We start from the raw sequence: 21,583 nt of genomic DNA, 5'->3' as shown, positions 1-21,583 counted from the left end.
CATTTCACTTTCTTTCTATAAATTCTGAGCATTCAACTTCTATTTACTAAGCATATACTGTGTGTGCCATGCACTATTCTAGTCGTCAAGGATATAGCAATAAACAAACATAAAAATTACTGTCCTTACAGGAGTAGTAGATAAAAAAGTAAAATATACATGATAATTGGGTGACAGTAAGTGCTATGGAGTGAAATAAAGCAGGGAAAAGGGAGGGGGGAGGGAGGGAGAGAGTAGGGGGTTGTATGTATATACAAAGAGGGCTGCGTTTTTAAAGATTTGTTCATTTTTAGAGAGAGAGTGAGTGAGTAAAGGGGTGGGAGGAGGAGCAGAGGGAGAGGGAGAGAGAGAATCTCAAGCAGGCTCCCTGCTGAGCATGGAGCCTGACACAGGACTCGATCTCACAACCCTGAGATCATGACTTGAGCTGAAACCAGGAGTTGGACACTTAACCAACTGAGCACCCAGGCACCCCTGAGGGCTGCATTTTTAAAGAGTGGCCAGGAAAGGCCTATTCAGATAATGACAGTCAGTTAAAGACCTGAAGGAAAAAACAAGTTATGAGGCTATCCAGGGAAAAAGAATATTCTAGTAAGAAGGAATAGCAAGTAGAGAAAGATCTTGAGTCAAGAACATGAATTTGGTGTTTCCAGGGAACTCAGAGTTGCTGGAGCAAGGTGAAAGGGTGAGTAGTAAAACATGAGACCAAAGAAAGAATGCCTGGGATTAGGGGGTACACAAATCTTGTCTAGTAAGTCATTTGAAGGACCCAGGCTTTTTCAAAGTGAGATCAGAAGTGACAGAAGTACCAGAGGGCTCTGAGCAGACAAGTGACATGATCTACTTTATTTTAGTAAGATCATAATGCTGCTATGTTAACAGATTACAGGGAGGCAAGGGTGGAAGCAGAGATACTGCTACAATCCCACAAAGAGAGGAGGGTTGGGTTATGGAATAATTTTGAAAGTGTACTGAATCGGATTTGCTGACAAATTGGATCTGGGGTATAAGAGAAAAGATATCTTCAAGGGTTTTGACTAGAAAATAAGAAGGAGCCATTATCTAAGATCAGAAAGACTACAAGAGAAGTAGGTTTGGAGGAAGAGCAAGAACACAGTTTTAGAGCTACATTCTAGTTGCTTATTGGATATCCAATTATAAGATAACAGTATGTATGAGGTCTTGGAAAGAAAATCTGAGATAAAAATCTGGAAGCCACCAGCAAATAAAAAACAGTTAAAGCCATAAGACAATGAATATAAATATGAGGTCCAAGAAGTGGTCCTTTGTGCCAGTTTAGCAGTTGGGAAAATAAGAAAAGTGAACAAAGGAGGAGTGCACAATGAAGGAGAAAATCCAGCAGAATACAGACTCCTAAAACCAAAGTAAAGCAAGTTTTTTGAGGAGGAGGGAATGAGAACAATCAAATCATTGTATTTTGCAAATGCAGTTGGATTAAAGATCAAAGCCTACAGGATCATGAGTATGTTCAAATTCACAACTGCTATGAGAGCTTACATTATACACACACACAAACACACACGATTATCTACCACCACGTTTCTTTTTTTTTTTTTTTTTAAGATTTTATTTATTTGATGGAGAGAGAGAGACAGCAAGAGAGAGAACACAACAGGGGGGAGTGGGAGAGGGAGAAGCAGGCTTCCCGTGGAACAGGGAGCCCGATGTGGGGCTCGATCCCAGGACCCTGGGATCATGACCTGAGCCGAAGGCAGACGCTTAACGACTGAGCCACCCAGGCGCTCCCATTTTTTTTTTTTTTAAACCAACATGTTTCTTTGGCCACATTCAGAATCAAACTACCACAAAAAAGTCAAACAAGGTACAAGTACAAGGAAAAAAGGCTATATTTCAATTGAGAAAAAAAAGCTAAGGAGGAAAAAAATAGGCAAAGAACAGATCTAGAAAGCAGAAGATCAAATTCATTAAAACTCCTACATTTTCAGGTACAAAAGTTCTCAGGTACAAGCCGAGTTACTTAATGTAATGAATTTTTATTTTTTGTCTCAGACTAATATAAAACTTTTCTAATATTTCCTCCACAAAATTAAGAGGGAAAGGTAAAAATATGTTATATAACCATAAATCTTTGAAAAACACTCCAAAAATAATATATACTTCCAAAAAGAAAAAATTAGTATTACAAAAATTAAACTTTACCTCAAATTCATGGTGGTTCCAGGAGATCACATTAGCACTACCAAGCTCTCTATCAATATTAAATGCTCTCATTTCAGATTCAAGACTATCTCTCAGTTCTTCACGCGTTTTGAAATTCCAAATTAGGTTTGACTTGGCATGATCCTGACCAAACCTATACATATGATCAGAAAATAGTAGGAAGCAATAAACATTAAAAAAAAAATCTATAAATACCCCTTACTACATTTTATAGAGTAAGAAAACAGTGGAATTAACAAACTTCAGCAAGTGTAAATGAAGAAAATAAAATCTCTGTAAAGTATAGTACAATGTAAATGGTAGATTCTTGGTGGTAGGTAATAGGTGTACACTGTAAAATTCTTTGACCTTTTCTGTATGTTTGAAAGTTTCCATAATAAAATGCTAAGGGAAAAAAAATTAACCCAAACCACAAAAACAAATCTGTGTGGATTTTAAAACAAGGAACTGATATTGAGGTTTTTGCTATTTTTTGCTACTATAAATTTCAGTCAGAAAATAATTACAATCAGGTATCAAATTTCAGGTTGGGGATAAGAATTTCTGAACTTTGCACCCGGGTAGGATGAGCAACATTCTAGATTAGAATGTTACAAACTACCTAAGAAAGAATACAGCTAAACTGCCAAGTTCTTTTTTTTTTTTTTTTTTAATTATTTATTTATTTATTTGACAGAGAGAGAGAGAGATAGCGAGAGCAGGAACACAAGCAGGGCGAGTGGGAGAGGGAGAAGCAGGCCTCCCGCCGAGCAAGGAGCCCGATGCGGGACTCGATCCCAGAACCCTGGGATCATGACCTGAGCCGAAGGCAGACGCTTAACGACTGAGCCACCCAGGCGCCCCATGCCAAGTTCTGATTGATATTTGTAAAACATCTTCTTTTTATGCCTAGAATAATTTAACTACTGTAATAAATTTGGACACAGGTCTGAACTGGAGGTGGATGGGCATCATATCCTTTCATTTTCATTCTGTAACACTCCTAAAAAGTCTGATGTCAGAGCTCCAAGAGAGTTCTACGGAAGACAACATAATTGAAGAATTCCTAAGAAAGAAAACCAATATTCTTAAGGCCTTTCTAGATACTATATACTTTAAAAGTACTGTGAGAAGATTCCAAAGCACATATTTTCCTTTATTAGCCAAGGTATAATCAATATGTCAGCTTCCAGAGTAAGTACTGTAAGTTATCCCCCAAAATTTAGAAAATCCCCCAAATGTTTCAAAGTCTTTCTGTATGTATATGTCTGTGTGTGTGTTTGGGGTGGAGGAACAGTGGGCAGGGCCAGTAGGTGGAGAAGAGGTAAACAGATCAGAAAGGCTGGAAACGTGTAATAGGCCAGCTAAGCTAGATACCCATTTCCCACAAGTCTCTTTATGTTTTCATCATCTACCTCTTTTAAGTAATCATCTCAAAGCCTTAGCTCCTCAGACTACCAACACTATAAAAGACATTAATATTACGGAAGCATCATTAATCATACCAATCTTAACAGTTACAATTCTTGACCTTGAGAGCATAAAAATACCCGCAGCATAAAGCACTAGTTTAAGCAAGAAAAACCTATCATGATTCTTCCAACGGCAATTCCAAATTTAATCTGTTGGAAAAGAGGCTTTAAGTTTACCTATAATAGAAGAGATCCCAATTTGCTTCTATTTTTATTCTTTGTCTTCTCTTTCGAAGAACTACTGGCTTTTGATTTATATTCTGGAAAAAACAAAAACGAAACTTCATAGTGCTCAATCTGGGGCTACCAAATAGTTTCAGTGAGAAAAATCAACACTTTGTAAGTGATGAGAAACATTTTCTACATCAAATTTTGGCAGAAACAAAGTAATGAAGCAAAATCTATAAAATATGAATATAAAATATATCACAATGTGATATAGTGCTAGCAGATATTTCTACAGTGTTGTTTAAATATTTTCCATGTAGCCTAAAGTTATTGTTTCAACACCAAATTTTGTTACAGTTTACAGTGATGACTGATAAAATTTATAACAATCAAAAACAGTGACTTGTTTTAAAACTTACATGCAGTTAATACACGAGTCATGGGAAAACAATAAATGCAAAAGATTACAGGTTATTAAACTGCTATCAAAGCTATAAGGAGCAAGTATAAATTGAAATAGCTAAAGGACAAGAAATAAGAATCTACATTCAGACACATGTGAGGTGAGACTTGAATTTATGAGACAAAGAATCTCAAAGACAACTCCACATGCCAGGCAGTTGAATGCATTTCACACATGTAGCAGGGACTTAAACTCACCATATTGTTTCTGTCCTGAATTTAAGTTTAAAAAGGAAAACATGAAAAAGTTTTAAATAAAAATGAGAGTAAGCCTATATGTGTTAAGCTGTATCTATTATAAAAATTCCACGAGGAGGATGTCAGCAATATAAATCATCTTCATTTTAAGACAGAAGAAGGTCTTCCTGCTTCTTTAAGTCTATGACTCAAATTTTAGGCAGTCATAAACCCATTTGAGAATTCAAAGAAAGCTATGGCCCCTCTTCCAGAGAAAGACATATACCTAAGGCTTGTAACTAACTGGAGGGGAAGATTTCAAAGATTTCTTGAAGTCCTATACATGGGCTGGCAGTTAGGAATCTCTGCTCCAAGTAAAGCCTGTAGATATGGCAGACATTAAAATTCTTACCCTCAATGTGACAGAACCAAAAAGTAGAAAGTAGTAAAGATAAAAACACAAAAGTCTATAACTTCATTAAAGTGACAAATTATATAAAATAAAGCAGAATTAAGAATAGAAGGACTAAAGGCTAAGTGAGTAATAAATTTTAAAAAGTAAAACTTTTAATATGAAACCTGTTGGTTATATAAGGAAATGTCTCCTACAAATTTTAATTCTGTGCACTCTCATGAAAACTAATGTAAGGTGACTTGAATAAAGCACATAAACAATTCAAAGATTTAGTTTTAATGTAAAGCACTTTCTTCAGTTTTCCCAGCCCTCAGGACAAAAAGCTAGGAGTCTAGAGTAGTGAAAATATAAATGTTATACACAAAAAGCACAATCAGTTCTCTATAAATAGAGTTCAGGGACTCAGAGATTTAGGCTAAAACCCCTGATTAGCTAAACAAATTCCTCAACTAAAATAACAAAAATAAGAAAAATGCAATTCTATACATTAGCCAATGGTTATTATTTATCGAACACAGAGCATTAGCTACAAATGAAACTGACTTAAAAACATTCTGATTATGTAAGAAATGCAGTTCCTTTTAAGGCTAGCCAGTTAATCTTGACAATGGTTAGTTTTAAGACTAGCTAAAGCACATGATCATTCCGTATTTGGGTGTTAATATTTCTACAAATAAAACAGTCACAAAGATTATTCACGTTTCCTAAAGAAATTAACATTAAAAATAGTACTATGACAAAAAATAATCCGTTTGCTACCTAAACAGTTTCTTGACCAGCATATCTATTTGGCATCATTATTTGCTCAAAGTTTTAGGTAACACCCACATAAATGAAACCAACATAATAAAACATTACTGATATTTAAAAATATATTATTTTTCCTCTGAATTGTTTTCTTTAAATAACTTATGTTATCCACAGTTACAGCTAAAATAGCTGTGTTCAAACTTATGCTGCATATATGTTATGTACAAAATCAGATGCCAAAAACTTATTTCAGTTAGATAATTATATCCAACAGCTTGAACAACTATTATTTTAGAAATGGGCTTAACTACCTGAAGTCAAGAGCTCGTAATTTTTAATAACTGAAAATCACTCATATCTATAGATTTTCAATTACTCAAATGTTATAGGAATATTATAATGACCAGACACGTATACAGTGCTTCTATTATTACCTTGCCTTTTTTTTAAGAGTGAGAGAGAGGACGAGTTGGCAGGGGGCGGGGAGGGAGAGAGAGAATCTTAAACAGGCTCAACGCTCAGCACAGAGCCTGACGCAGGGCTCGATCTCACAACCCTGAGATCATGACCTGAGCTGAAATCAAGAGTCAGACGCTTAACTGACTATGCCACCCAGATGCCCCTATTATTACCTTGCTTTTACATCAAAGCAACCCTACAGAATAGAGAAGGGAGGTATTGTTATTCTGATTTTATGGAAGAGGAAAGTAATGCTTTGAAAACCCGTAACTTATGGGTTAATGAATGATAAACTAGGCTCAGATGTAGGTTAAATGGTTCAACGTGCAATATTGTCTTCACTATCCTCAGCATTTAGAAAGCACGTCTAATGATTCTTTATATTGCATATGTCATTCATACAGATTGGCATGAACTCCTTAGGTTCAAGTTCTACAGAACTGAATTGTGGTCTCAACTTCAGATAGACACACAAGACTATAATTGTTCTGTGGCAGCTGATTACTATGTTTAGATGTTCTGGAAATTCATAAGAAAACTGTTCGGTAAGATATTATTTTCTTTGTATAAAGAAATAGTTACCATAAGTAAAGAGATGGTTTAAGGGAAAGAATGTAAGTGGTCAACAAAAATGGTGAGATCAAGTCAACTTTTATAGTTGATTTAACCACTGCACATTCCATCCTAGAGAGAAGAATATGCATTACTGAATTAGGTTCTATTGATCATACGACATGTTGAAGAATGAGACTAAATCTGACCTTGATTTGAGGAGCTAATATTGAAAATTTTAAGTACACAAATTTAATTTAAAAATGTGAATCTTATTACCAAAACACCTGTCTAACTTTGAATAAAAATGCTAAACAAGAAGAGCACCTTTATTTCTATAGCTATAAAATAAAATTCAGAGAAGGAAGGAAAGAAGAAGATACATATGAATAAAAAAATATGAATAAATTAGTATGGAAACTAAAAGTTATAGAAGAAAACTTAAGAGTGGAATTTTATATTAAATTTCATATAAAATACCTAACTAAAATCCTAATCACTGATTCATAAAACTATGAATTAAGAAAAATATATATAAAAATATGAATCAGAATTAGGTGACATTTCTTCATATGTTCAGTCAGAAATATGTGACTACCATCTCTGTGAATAGCAACAATGAAAGCAAACCTACAAAATATAGATACAAAATACAAAATACTAGCAGTCTGGAAGCAGATTTTTACCTCTTTTTGTGCAATGCCCATTCTATCCCTCCAGTGCATCAACACAAGATCTACTTTTTCTTTGGCAAATTTTTCAACTTCCTTAGCAGCTTTTCCAGCTAGTCTTTGCCACTCTGGAACTTTATTAAATTTTCCATACTGATCCTGTAAAATAACATTAAAATCCATTATAGTCTTGTTTGCAAATTCATTTTTAAAATCTAAGTAAAGCTGAGTCACACTATTTATTTTACATAAAATACATACTGGATGTTAGGGGCTCAGTGAAGAAACAAAGTGAAAATTTCTACAATAAATTATACTTTGTCCAAGAAATCTTAACTTTTCTGCTTAAGTTTCAAGATGATTCCTATGTGAGGGTGGCAAGATGTGAATGGGAAATGGGGTATACAAAGAAAAACAGAGTGAGGAAAGGAAAAGAACATATACAAGACATTATTATAATGGTGTATCTTGAAAGATGTTTAAGTATCAGAGATAGCCCAACCTTAATAATAAACATAGCTTTTATTAAAAAAAAAAAAAAAAAAAGTCCTGAGTTAATATTTTCACTACTGGCCCCTTTCACCATTTATCAATCACACATTATACACAAAATATCACACTATACATTTGAAACTAAAAAAAAAGAAAAAAAAATCCATTCCTGAATGTGCCAATAAGCGGAGTTAAGGGAAAAAAAATATACAAGGTTACTACTATTCATATTATTAGACTGAGGTGATGGTTTTACAACTCCATAAATATACTAAAAATTACTGACCTGTACACTTAAAACAGGTGAATTATATGGGATGTAAATTTTACCTCAATAAAGCTGTTATTCATAATACTTTTAGTATTATGAATAACACATATAGTAGTACTATACTTTTAGTACTACTATTCAATACAGTGAATTCTTGGTTTATTTCTAAAATTTTTAGTGTGTTTTACAAAGAGTATTCTTTTTAACCTGAAAAGACACTTAGGACAATCATTATTTACCATTGCTATTTTCACATTATCTCTAACATGCATCCGATCAGCATCCTTCTCAGGAACTGGATCTGAACTGTCCAAGTATGCCAGCAAGCCTGGCGGCTAAAAGCAAACAAACACAAAACATAAAATCCATTTTCAAAACAACCGCTCAAAGGAAAATTTAGCTTTCAAAACCCAAATAAATTAATACTATGATTTAAGCTACTGAGGTTAGCATTTATTATGTGACAACTCCTATGATAAGCATCTTTTAAATAAAAAACAAGCAAATAAACTAAAAAAAATCCTTTAACAGTATAAACTTACTCAATGAAATTTTATTGGGCAAGAAGACACAAATCTTCCCGGTCATTCAACTGACTTACCAAAATGCGTTTCAACAAGTTTGTCGCAGTTGCGTTATCAGCTGTCCAGAGTCCCACTAAATGTCTACTTAGCTGTCTGAAAAAAGCAGACGTTGAGAAAGGTTTGCTGCTTTATCTCAGCTAGAACAGAAAGGAATTTTTAAGAACAAAATATCATATAAGAAATAAGGCTACAGCAAAGAAATCATTCTGATGTTAAATATTTAAAGTTATAATGTGGAGAGGTGTATGAGATAGTAATTCAAAATATTGCTAACATTTTAGAATTTTCTCCAAATCAAAATGTTTCCTTGATAAACTCACTATTTTTCAATGGACTTGAACACGAAGAAGTAGGTTTTTACCTCATTTAAAGAGGGAAAACAAAACAATTAGACTTGATGATATGATTAGTTTACGTAACAAGTCCTGATACAGCGATCATACAGCATTCTGGCATTCTTTGGAATTCTGAACATGAGCAAAAGTCAGTAACTATGTTCTAATATAACCTATTTGGCAAGGTTAGATATAGACAATATTTTCAGTTTTGGAGTCTGGATAAAGACTTAAAGCACTTAAAGCAAATTATTCTACTCATGCCACTTTAGAGGTAAAAGCATATTTTGGTTCAGAGTGAAGAATCTAAGATCCATGTTGAATCTATGACTTAGTCATTTATTAATCTTAACCGTCATGATATGCTCCTCATGAGCAGAGAATATATTTTATTCACTGTTGACCCTTCTGTGCTTCAGTAGGGATTCAAATTGCCATTTGCTACAAGAATGGGTATGAAACCTGTGAGAGAAATAACCAAAACTACAGACATACGTATTTATACAGGTTACATTCCCAGAAGAAAAAAGTTTAAAAACCCAAATTGTACTATGTTCTATCACGAAAAAAATGAACACTACTGAAACGGTTCATTTCTATGTCTAGTTGGAAATTAACTACTACTGAAGTAATTAATTACACTTATAATTTCCTTCACATGAATCAGGTAGGTATCATTTATCAGGGATTCCTAAAAAGGCTTTCAATAGGGATAAACGGGATAACTTTTTATAATGGCAATTTGTAAAAGATAAAGCAATGCAAATGAAAAGTGGTAATTTATATTATACATTGACAGCTTTTCAATACTGTAACTGATCACAGTAAGGAATGTAACTAATAAAAAGGAACACAACAAGCAAATATCTAACATGGGAATTTAACGGAATAAGACATCAAATAGTCTCTATTTTAGTGAAAGATGGTATCTAGTATCACTTATAAGGCAGTATACCAAGGAAATAATCTTTCTTTTAGATCTTTTTGTCCTCTTAGGCAACATAAAAGACTACTTTTGTGGCTAACATTTATAAGTTGAGGGATGCAGACAGTCTCTTATAACAGTACAAACAGCAGAAAACTACTGGCAAGGCAGCATACTACAACATCCAGTAACTGGATGTAGGTGACAAAAAAAGGAAATTCATGGTATCATAACAAAGTAAAGTAAACCTAAGTCAGAAATTACTGCTATCATTTAAGAAGTCAAAAGAACATGATTAAAAATATTTATGATATTCTTTTTTTTTTTTTTTTAAACTAATGAGTCCTGAGTCATAGTATGCTAAGGATATCTGAAAGGTCACACATCAGGAATCACAAAGAAAAATTAAAAGGGATGGAATTCACAAGGCCTGGAATAAATGAATAGATTTATGTGCTTCCTTATATTTGATTATTATAAAAAAAGACAATTTACCAAAGGAGAAATTGTTTAACTGTAAGAGATTTAGGATACCTAAACCAGTTAGATATGGTTTTCTTTATTCTTAGAGTACCTAATTGACAAAAGATATTTAAAAATTGATATGATGGCCAGAAGGAAACACAAGGAGAAAAAGCCTGGGCATATCGTGCTAGTTCCATAAGCTTCTAGACACTCTTTCCCATGTTCCAGTCCCATGGCTATGGGTGTAGAAGCCATAACAGGAAAGTGAGGGGAAAAAGGCAAACAGATTTGTTGTCCGCCCTCCCACCCTCCAAGCTATCCAGGGGCAGGGGCAATGATCATCAGGACACATTCCTTCTATAGGAAAAGGAAAGGGAGAACTAGGTGAATCAAAAGAAAATGAAACACTTGTATAATCCAAACACTTAGTCTGTTTTATGTAATATCTGAATCCATTTTATAAGCAGCAAGTTAATTTATAGCAAATTAAATTTAACCTACCTATTTGTAAGCATCCTTTGATCTGAGCTTATTGTAAACATCGCAGTATGCAAGTGTCGAGGTAAGGCACCTTCACTTAGGGCAAGCTCCTGCATTTTTGTAGCAATTTCTTTGTCACCTTCCTTTGGAAAAAGGGTAAGATGATCCCTAAAGCAGCACTCCAGAACACACTATCCTAATTTTATAGAACTAATTTTACATCTTTAGGTAAAATAATTATGTAGTATACAATGTAATGAAAATTTGAAATGCAACTTAACTACCCAAAAATAACACAGGTGATACAAGTAATTTTAAAAATATTTGCCTGTGGAATGAGGTTTTAAATGTTTACAGATACATTTATCTTCTGAATTATGCTTTGTTTAATTTAATATTAAAAAGAGATTCATTCTCGGAGTACATATCAGCCAATGAAAGGGAAAGGCGACTCAGGGACATCAGCAATTCCTACCGAAGGCATCTGCAAACCCTCCTTGCTTTTATTATTAACAATATATTCATTTTCATGGTGAACACAGTTCTTTACTTTTTTAAAAGAATGATGTGATAAATTGGGATAGTTCTTTCTATCCTGATTTTATGTGCTTATATGGACTCACTTTGGCAACAGAGTTAAGACAGATAGGACTACTAATCAAAGGTAAACATAGAATTATAAATTATGTAAGCAATGGGATATTTACGACAGCCTAATGGAAAGCAAAAATACTCATGTTAGTGAAAAAAAAAGGTACAAGTATATAGTAAAACTGATATGTAGTATGTATACAAATATTCACATAGTGTGAATATGTATATGTATCATTCTGACAGTAGTATCAATACAAATATATACACAGTAGGTACACATATATATAGTTTGTATAGGTACACATATAATTTGGAACTCTACAGTCTGAGAAAATTTACCAAAATGCTAATTGTAGTTATCTCTGGATGATAAAAATATAAATGATTCATTTTATTTGTTCCTTGAATTTTTTCTGTAAACACCAATGTTTCTTCAAAGACCATGTACTGCTTTCACAATCAGAAAAAATAATTTAAGATACTTGCCAGGATTTCAGTGTAAATAAAGAAGGTGTTCCTTAACAGACATCAGCTCTAGTCACTAGCTATGAGTCTGACATGTGTGGCTTATATTGAAGCCCAAAGTCCACATTTTGGTTATTCCTGGCCCTCCATGAATGGCAATATACTGGTGAATCAAGGTCAGGAAAATACACTTTTGTTTGGTCTCATGGTCCTAACTGTCCTTGGCTGCCAGCTCTGTGAGAGATACATTACTTTAGAAGCTAACACCCATTAGCTATAGGAAGAAAATTAGCCTCTAGCTGTAAATACACACTAAAAATGCAAAAAGAACTTTGAGGTGTAATGACTGTATATAATTTTTAAACATCTACTTAAGAGTATACTAATTCTGTGCATTTCATTTAGCCACATGTTATATTTACCCAATACATATTTACATATTATATTTATATCAGTGCGTTTTTTGATACAAGGGGCACTCTTAACATTTTATCCAAATCACTACAAACAACAAAAAGAATTCAAAGCCATTTGGACTGATGTCATTGTGAACATCCCGTATTCAAGTTGATGTTTATAGCCTTGATTTTATTTTCTAAAAATCAGAGAGCTAAAGCAACTATCTTAGAGAAACAATATCCCATGTCTGACCAACGATATCATGTCCTGATCTCTAGAGCTTAATTACAAATGCACTTTAGCATGAGGAACTAATTTTTGCTACCATTCTTAATACCACTTTGCTATGAACTAACTTCATTAACAGATTTCTATGTAACCTCAGTACCTAATGATTTCAATACCATCAATACCATCATCCCCCACCCCCAAAAAGAGCAAGAGAGGAAGAATGCTAACTTTTCATTCTTTTAAAACAAACAAAATACAAATAATGTAGGAACCGAAAGATCTACTTGCCCTAAACCCACTTACCTCAGAACTTTAAACTCTTAGTTTAATATTGAGGATTGTTTCTGTAGTTTAAAACTAATTTCTCAATAATGACTCAAAATTACTTTTCTTACCCAGAAAAACTGCATGTTTCCCATAAAAGGCTGAAAGGTAATTTTGTCAGCATCAATTAAAATAGCCAATCAACATTCAAGTAGGCTTAAAATTTCAAAATTGTTCTCACCTCTATTATTGCCTTCATAACCAATCCAGCTCCCTTTATAATTGCCATGGAAGGATGCTTTAAAACAGGGAGAAAAGAATCACAGAATAAAAGAATTTGATTGCAACATACTAGCTATTGCTTTTAAGGAGGATATACAATTTTATAAGCCATAAAATTAGTAAAGGATACATCTCAAAGTCAGTTCAGAGTTTGGTTAAAAATTTTGGGTACTCTTACAAGATAGCTTTAAGGGTAATTAAAACAGTAGCAGGAAACAGCTGGCACTTATTTGAATAATTATAGTTATCTGAATGATAAATATCAAGCAGTAATGATGTAAAAGAATACAAATTGACATTTACAAAACAACTGATATAAAATAACAAAAACAGAAGTATCATATAGAAACAGATCACATGTACATAATAAATACTATAGTATTATATGAAATAACAATGTTTTCAACTTTATGAACAGCCCTATTATTTGGGAATTTATAAAGAAAAGGGTACTATGGACCTCTGAAACAAATAATGCAATATATGTTAAGAAAAAAAAAAAAGAAGAAGATAGCAGGAGGGGAAGAATGAAGGGGGATTAATCGGAGGGGGAGACGAACCATGAGAGACGATGGACTCTGAAAAACAAACTGAGGGTTGCTGGAGTGGTGGGGGGTGGGAGGGATGGGGTAGCTGGGGGGGATGGACACTGGGGAGGGTATGTGCTATGGTGAGCACTGTGAATTGTGTAAAACTGATGAATCACAGACCTGTCCCTCTGAAACATAACACAGTATATGTTAAAAAAAAAAAAAGAGAGAGAGAAGATAGTAGGAAGGGAAAAATGAAGGGGGGGAATCGGAGGGGGAGACGAACCATGAGAGACTATGGACTCTGAGGAAAAAACTGAGGGTTCTAGAGGGGAGGGTGGTGGGGGAATGGGTTAGTCTGGTGATGGGTATTAAAAAGGGCACATTCTGCATGGAGCACTGGGTGTTATATGCAAACAATGAATCATGGAACACTACATCAAAAACTAATGATGTAATGTATGGTGATTAACATAACAATAAAAAATTTTTAAAACCATAATAAAAAAAAGAAAAGGGTACTATGGGCCTGTTACAGAAAAAAATGAGTTTTTCACTACTTCTGAGAAAAGATGGGCAACGGGGTCAAAACAGTGGTCAAAAGCCATCAACAGAGCTCTACATGAAATACCAAGAAATCTGTGGAATTAAATATCCTTAATATGACAATGTACTAGGCTGTATTTATCAGTATCACTACAGAAGCACACATCCCTTATTTTAAAACCACACTGACCCAAAAAGTGGTTATCTGATAAGAAAGATACAAGCTCTCACCTGAAAGAGCTTAAAGAGGGTTCTTCCATTGGATGCTACCATCTCTAAGAGCATATCAAACTGCTGTCCTTCTGTTGTCTCACTATATGGAGCACAGAGGGCAAAAGTAAGGAAGTCCAAGAGTGAACTAATAACTAGGGCACCAGTCCCATGATCCTGAAACAAAGTAACATATTGCCTTAGTACTGAGAAATTCAAGTAAAACACAACAATAATGTGCTTCTGTTACCCTATATGTTAAAAGTAAACATTTAATTCCTTAACATGAAGCTTAAAGTTTGATTACTCTAAGGAGTACTTGTTTTACTAATGTGGTAAATCCATTGCTTACCATATCTCAAAAGAAAAATAATTAAAATTTGGTCAAATTTCAAGAAAATAATCAAGACTCCTCAAACACATATAACTAAGGTTAATATGTGTAGTATTTGCATAAAAAGCAATCTTTGGCAACATTTAAACAACTCTGACAATTTGTTCCTTTCAGATCTATAGATTACCCATCTCCAAAACTGTTACCAGTGACTAAGGAGCAAAGATTTGGCTTAATTTTTTTTTTTTTTTTTAGAGCAGCTTATTTCATAATGACATTGAAGAAAAAAAAAAATCTAAAGTCTTTGCAACTTATTCTTCCCAGATGAGTGGATATAGTCCTAAAACAGAACATTTTCCTATTAGTGAGTGACCAAGCTGACCAAACTGTGTATGACCAATACTGACCAAAGTTGGGAGCTGCAATTAAAAAAAAAGAAAACCCCGCCAAACTGCACTTCTAGAATACCTTTCAATAATGTACGGTATCGGGCGCCTGGGTGGCTCAGTTGGTTAAGCGACTGCCTTCGGCTCAGGTCATGATCCTGGAGTCCCGGGATCGAGTCCCGCATCGGGCTCCCTGCTCGGCAGGGAGTCTGCCTCTCTCTCTGACCCTCCCCCCTCTCATGTGCTCTCTCTCATTCTCTCTCTCAAATAAATAAATAAAATCTTTAAAAAAAATAATAATAATAATGTACGGTATCTCTCATTAAGACAAATTTAATTATAACTCACCACATGGGAATTAAATTTTTCCAGTAAGTTTTCCAGAAACTTCTTTGAAGAGAGAAGAGAAGCTTTGTTCAGCTGTTCTTGTCTTAAGTCATAGTCATCATGCATGGGCTATTGATTAAAAACAGTGATAATTCATGAGCAGGCCCACATGCTGGCATCACACGAAAGTCATTTATAAAGAGTATTCATTAAATACTGAAAGAATTAAAAAACACAGCCTTTAAAGTTAAAGGCAGAAAGGAAACTCGTGATAAGACAAGCAGGCAAAGTGATGATTTCCCCCAGGGTCTGATGAGGCTTCATAGATACTGTGCCCAGGAAGTATCTGTAGAGAGTACTGTACAAGGTACTCTCTCAAAAGTCACAGGTCTCCTCCTTAAAAAGCAAATGACACCCATTTCCTCTCCCCCAATTTTATAATTTAAATTTGAAATAAAACTTAGCATTTATTTATTTTTTTAAACAGCATTTAAAAGCAGGTACTAAAATGCACAGCAAATACTTCTTTGTCTCTTCTGACTGATGGAATAAATGAGAATGGGAAAAAGATTCCAGCGTGAAGGTTAGGAGTAAAGATCCAACCCTAGGGCACCTGGGTGGCTCAGTTTGTTAAGCAACTGCCTTCGGCTCAGGTCATGATCCTGGAGTCCCGGGATCGAGTCCCGCATCGGGCTCCCTGCTCAGCGGGGGGTCTGCTTCTCCCTCTGACCCTCCCCCCTCTCATGTTCTCTCTATCTCAGTCTCTCTCTCAAATAAATAAATAAAATCTTAAAAAAAAAAAAAAAAAGATCCAACCCTAACTTTGCTACTGACCATAGCCAACCTCAGGCAAGATTAAGTTGCTTTAACTCTTGAGTTTCACCTTCCTCAGCCATCCAAGTGAGATTAATAGTACTTAGCTCATAGGACTGTTATGAAGCGTAAATGAGATAATTCATGTAAAATATATAGCCAAAACCTAATATGTAATGAGAACTCAATGTGTTTGTTTCACACTATGGCATTTTATTTTATGTTCTAGTTATCCCACTAATTCTTTTTCCGGCTCTTTCCTCACCAAGGAGTCTACTTCTTCCTCTCCCTCTGCCCCTCCCCCGACTGTGCTCGCTCTCTCTCTCTCTCAAATTATGTTGGGGAGCATGTGTTGGGGAGGGGCAGAGGGAGAGGAAGTCTCAATCAGACTCCATGGTCAGTGTGGAGCCAGACATGGGGCTCAATCTCATGACCCTGAGATCACAACCAGAGCAGAAACCAAGAGTCAGACGCTCAACCAACTGTGCCACTCAGGCACCCCTATCCCAGAATTCTTTTAATGGAATTATTAGTAGTAAAGATAGTAAAATTCACTTTTGAGTATAAATGCAAGGTTTTATACAAGTGATTACTTAGGTGTATTCTATACCTCTAAGTTTGCCTAAAACACTTTAGTTCCATATGCTATATACAACATTGAAGTAAATCCGGAAGTTCAAAGTTATACTGAAAAATTCATTGCTTCTCCTCCCATACAAGCTGTCACCAAGTTAGATCTTTACCCTCAGCTTTCAAATGTGCCTTCTTTACCTCAGCATCTTGTTTCTTACATATTTGGTCTACCTGTCTCTAACTTTACCTCTAATATAGTCTCTACAAAACATTTGTGAATTTTTAGAAGTTCAAAGCTAATATTACGGCTCCCCTGATGAAAAACCTTTCAGTTGTTCCTTACTAAAGGATACAAATACAGCTTGTCTGATACAAAAGGCTTCTGATGACTGTCTCTGCATATATTTCTAGCTGTAACTCCTAATCCCACACACCTCCATACATGCTTTATGACCCAGCCATTTCAATTATTTGCTTCCTCCCCAACATACCTTTGTATATGCTATCCCCCTTTCCCAGGAAAGCCTTCTTATAGTGGGAAAATACCTGCCTGTGCTTTAAGATTCAGATCATTTGTAATATCTAAAAGACTGGCCTCAAATCTTTTATCTACCCCTCACCACAAACCCAAAAAACTAAGTGCTGCTTTTTAGGGATCCCGTGGCCCCTACTACTTTAGATTGTACACATATGCCTACCTTACTAGACTGTCGGCAATTTCAAGGGAGGAATGAACTTTGTATTTCTAGTAGATAGCACAGTGCCTGGTTTACAGGATGTGCTAAACAAACGTTTATTTGAATAAATAAATTGCCAAGAGAGCAATTTAGGAAATACAGAAATACTGAATTTAATTGGTACAATGAAAATCTGGGTTTGTGAAAATTTAAAGCATCAATCAACTTAAGACAAACCAGTCTCCTTTTAAAAAACCACTACTTACACACATGAGGGCACAGAGCATATCAACAGCTGCATGGATTACTCCATTGTTGCTCCTCTTGAGTGCTTTTACTACCTTCACTCCTAGACGCTCCCGAAACCTGTGGAACAACAACAAAAAGCATATAATAGCAATATCACAGCATTATTATTAAAATGTAACATAATAAGTCCTCTTGAGTTTCTATTGCATTCAGCAAGTACATATTTTAAATTACACCTCTAGACTTATCGGTTCCCATAACAGTTTTTTTGAGGGGGAAGATTTTTTTAAAAATTAACTAAAACTAGAAGGGATGTGGGGGCACCTGGGTGGTGCAATCAGTTAAGCTTCCAAGTCTTGGTTCCGGCTCAGATCGTGATCTCAGGGTTGTGAGATGGGGCCCTACGTTGGGTTCTGCACTGAGCATGGAGACTTAAGACTCTCTTTCCCTCTGCCCCTCTCAAATAAATAAATCTTTTTTTTTTTTTAAAGATTTTATTTATTTATTTGACAGAGAGAGAGAGAGAGAGAGCATAAGCAGGGAGAGAGAAGCAGGCTCTCTACTGAGCAGGGAGCGCTATGCGGGGGCTCGATCCCATCATGACCTGAGCCAAAGGCAGACCCTTAACCGACTGAGCCAACCAGGTGCCCCTGTTTTTTCTTTAAAAAAAAAAAACACCTAAAGGGATTTAATTTCCTACTCAAAGTCATTAAAAAAAGAGTCAGTATGGGGTGCCTGAGTGGCCCAGTCAGTTAAGAATCTGCCTTCAGCTCCAGTCATGATCCCAGAATCCTGGGATAAAATCCCATGTCAGGCTCCCTGCTCAGCAGGGAGTCTACTTCTCCCTCTCCCTCTGCCCCTCCCCCCTCCCTCATGCTTGCTTGCTCACTCTCTCTCAAATAAATAAATAAAATCTTAAAAACAAACAAACAAGAGTCAGTATACTGCAGGTATGTATAGGACCAATATTCACACCCTTCAGTTCTACTCACCTTCATTTATTTATAAATAAAAACTACCATACCATCATCTGAAAGGTTTTAGACAGATTAGATAAACTGTTGATATCTGCTATTTTGAGTTGTTTGTATTCTCTAAAAGAAGTTCAAAGACAACTTACTTTGGAAGCTGAGTGAAGGCCAGAAAACCAGCTTTGGAAGCCACAAGCCTCCTCACAGCCTGGAACTGACTCTCAAGTTCTGCATTTGAAGCAACAACATCTCCCTCTTGGGACAATAATGCTGTTATGGCATTATTGATCAGTTTTTCTTTGTTTTCTGAGAAGAGACCCTAGGTAAAAGAAGAATGTTTCAGAAAGTTTCCATTCCAGAAGTTAATGACAATGAACAAACTGCAATACAATTTATCTTACATCCTGTGTTACTGCATGCAGAACTCCACTATATGAAATATTAGCGTTGAACCTGAATACAGCATCTGCAAAGTTGCCATCTGTAAGATGAAAAGGTTCAAAAAGATTTAGAGGTTTGCATCCCTAATTTTTAAATTATTAAGATGGATGGAAATGCAATCATACTTAAATCAGTACTTACTTGGAGGTGTGGCTAAAAATCTGAGATGAAGGCTCTCTACTTCCTCATCAACAGGCATGCTCAGTAACCCCCATCGCTGACCTTTATGAGTTGGTGTCATTTTTACACAAACATCTCTGTTACCAGAGGCTCTTACTCCATCCAGCAAACTTGCTAATAAGGAATCTCTAAGCAAGGTAAAAAATAAATAGGTTTTAGGATTGATAATTAAGGGAACAGGGATTTAAGAGAAAGCCTGGAGTTCTAATACTAGCTCTGTACTTTGCTGTCACATACCTTGTACAAATTACTCAAGCACTATAAATGTAACATTTTTGGTTTTTTCTTTAAGATTTTTTTAAACAGTTGTACTGAGGTATAACTTACAAATCAAAAATTCACCCAATTAAAATTACAGTTTAAGAATTCTTAGTAAATGTATATGACGTGGATGGAACTAGAGGGTATTATGCTAAGCAAAATAAGTCAATCAGAGAAAGATAAGTATCATATGATCTCATTGATATGAGGAATTTGAGAAACAAGACAGAAACAAGACAGGGGAAGGGAGGGGAAAAATGAAACAAGATGAAACCAGAGAGGGAGCCAAACCATAAGGGATTCTTAATCTCAGGAAACAAACTGAGGGTTGCTGGAGTGGAGGGTGATGGGAGGGACGGGGTGGTTGGGTGATGGACACTGGGGAGGGTATGTACTATGATGAGCGCTGTGAATTGTCTAAGACTGATGAATCACAGACCTGTGCCCTGAAACAAACACTACATTATATGTTAATTTAAAAATTAAAAAAAAAAGAATTCTTAGTAAATCTATACAGTTGTGCAATCATCCAGTTTTGGTATACTTCCATCACCCCCAAAAATTCCCTTGTGCCCATCTGCAAAAAACTCCCCAGTTTTTTCAAATAACTTCATCAAGAGAATGAAAAGGCAAGCCACAGTCTGCGAGAAAATATTTACAAAAGCCGTATCTGATAATGGACTGTTATCCAAAATATACACATAACTCTTAAAGGTCAAAAATAAGAAAAACAACTCAATTAAAAAGTGATCCAAAGTCCTTGACAGACACCTCACCAAAGAAGATACACAGACAGCAAATACACATATGCAAAGATACTCAACACATGTCATCAGGGAAATGCAAACTGAAACAACAAGAAGCCACCACACACCTTAGAATGACCAAAATCGAACACTAATTATACCAAATGCTGGGGAGGATATGGAGCAACAGGAACCCTCATTCACTGCTGCTTGGAATACAAAATGGCACAGCCACTTTTGGAAGACAGTTGGCAGTTTCTGACAAAACTCAACATCCTCTTACCATATGATCCAGTGATCACACGACTTAGTATTTACACAAAGGATGAAAACTTACGTCCACACAAAATCTGCACACAGATGTTTACCGCAGCTTCATTCATAACTGCCCAAACTTGGAAGCAACCAAGAGGTCAAACGGATAAATAAACCATGGTTGTGTCTAGATAATGGAATATGACTAAGTGTTAAAAAGAAATGAGCTATCCAGCCAGGAAATGAAAGAAGCCAATCTGAAAAGGCTATATACTGTACAATTCCAACTATGATACTAAAGCAACTTTGGAGACAGTAAAAAGATGAGTGACTGTCAAGGTTTAGGGAGGAAGGCGAGACGAAATCAGTGGAGCGGTATTATTACTGCTGGAGAGGATCCCTGGAGATTTTTAGGGCAGTGAAAATAGTCTGTATGATACTATAATGGTAGACAAATGCCATTATACATTTGTTCAAACTTACAGGTCCATCAATTGTAACAAATGTATCACTCTGGTAGGGGATGTTGGTCATGGGAGAGGCAGTTAGGAGGCAGGGCAGTGGAGTGTACAGGTATACCTTCTGCTCGATATTGCTATGAACCCAAAACTGCTCCAAAAAACAGTCTATTAAAAAATTCATATAAACAGAATCATATAATGTATAGCCTTATGTGGCTTGCTTATTTTATATATAGTGTATTTTTAAGGTTCAGTCCTTTTTATTGCTGAGGAGTATTTCACTGTACGGATAATCAATACTTTTGCCTATTCGTTCACCAGGTGATGTATGTATCAATTGTTTCTAGTTTTGGCTATTATCAGTAACGGTATTATAAACATACACATACAAGTTTTTATGTGGGCATATGTTTTTATTTCTGTGGGGGTAGATACCTAGGAGTAAAACTGACATAGGGTCGTATGAGAACTATATGTTTAAGAAATTGCCAAACTATTTTTTAAAACACTTTATGATTTTACATCCTCA

At 35.4% G+C, this 21,583-nt stretch overlaps 1 protein-coding gene across 3 annotated transcripts in view; it reads right to left on the bottom strand.

The window, feature by feature from the left end:
• DNAJC13 (DnaJ heat shock protein family (Hsp40) member C13) overlaps positions 1 to 21,583 on the bottom strand; it is a 123,874-nt gene that overhangs the window by 60,538 nt on the left and 41,753 nt on the right. For all 3 annotated transcript variants that reach the window (XM_034994710.1, XM_034994720.1, XM_034994729.1), the window contains 13 exons: positions 19,293 to 19,459; positions 19,112 to 19,191; positions 18,860 to 19,029; positions 17,757 to 17,856; positions 15,449 to 15,556; positions 14,402 to 14,557; positions 13,054 to 13,110; positions 10,881 to 11,002; positions 8,672 to 8,747; positions 8,310 to 8,405; positions 7,323 to 7,466; positions 3,831 to 3,913; positions 2,182 to 2,335 (listed from right to left, as the gene is read on the bottom strand). In XM_034994710.1, coding sequence (XP_034850601.1) covers positions 2,182 to 2,335; positions 3,831 to 3,913; positions 7,323 to 7,466; positions 8,310 to 8,405; positions 8,672 to 8,747; positions 10,881 to 11,002; positions 13,054 to 13,110; positions 14,402 to 14,557; positions 15,449 to 15,556; positions 17,757 to 17,856; positions 18,860 to 19,029; positions 19,112 to 19,191; positions 19,293 to 19,459 — 1,513 coding nt within the window. The remainder of the gene's footprint in view (positions 1 to 2,181; positions 2,336 to 3,830; positions 3,914 to 7,322; positions 7,467 to 8,309; positions 8,406 to 8,671; positions 8,748 to 10,880; positions 11,003 to 13,053; positions 13,111 to 14,401; positions 14,558 to 15,448; positions 15,557 to 17,756; positions 17,857 to 18,859; positions 19,030 to 19,111; positions 19,192 to 19,292; positions 19,460 to 21,583) is intronic.

The sequence above is a fragment of the Mirounga leonina genome, unplaced genomic scaffold (genome assembly GCF_011800145.1).
Source record: "Mirounga leonina isolate KUSES-001 unplaced genomic scaffold, KU_Mleo_1.0 Mir_115, whole genome shotgun sequence".
NCBI lineage: Eukaryota > Metazoa > Chordata > Mammalia > Carnivora > Phocidae > Mirounga > Mirounga leonina.
This window is presented reverse-complemented; position numbering and strand designations above follow the sequence as displayed.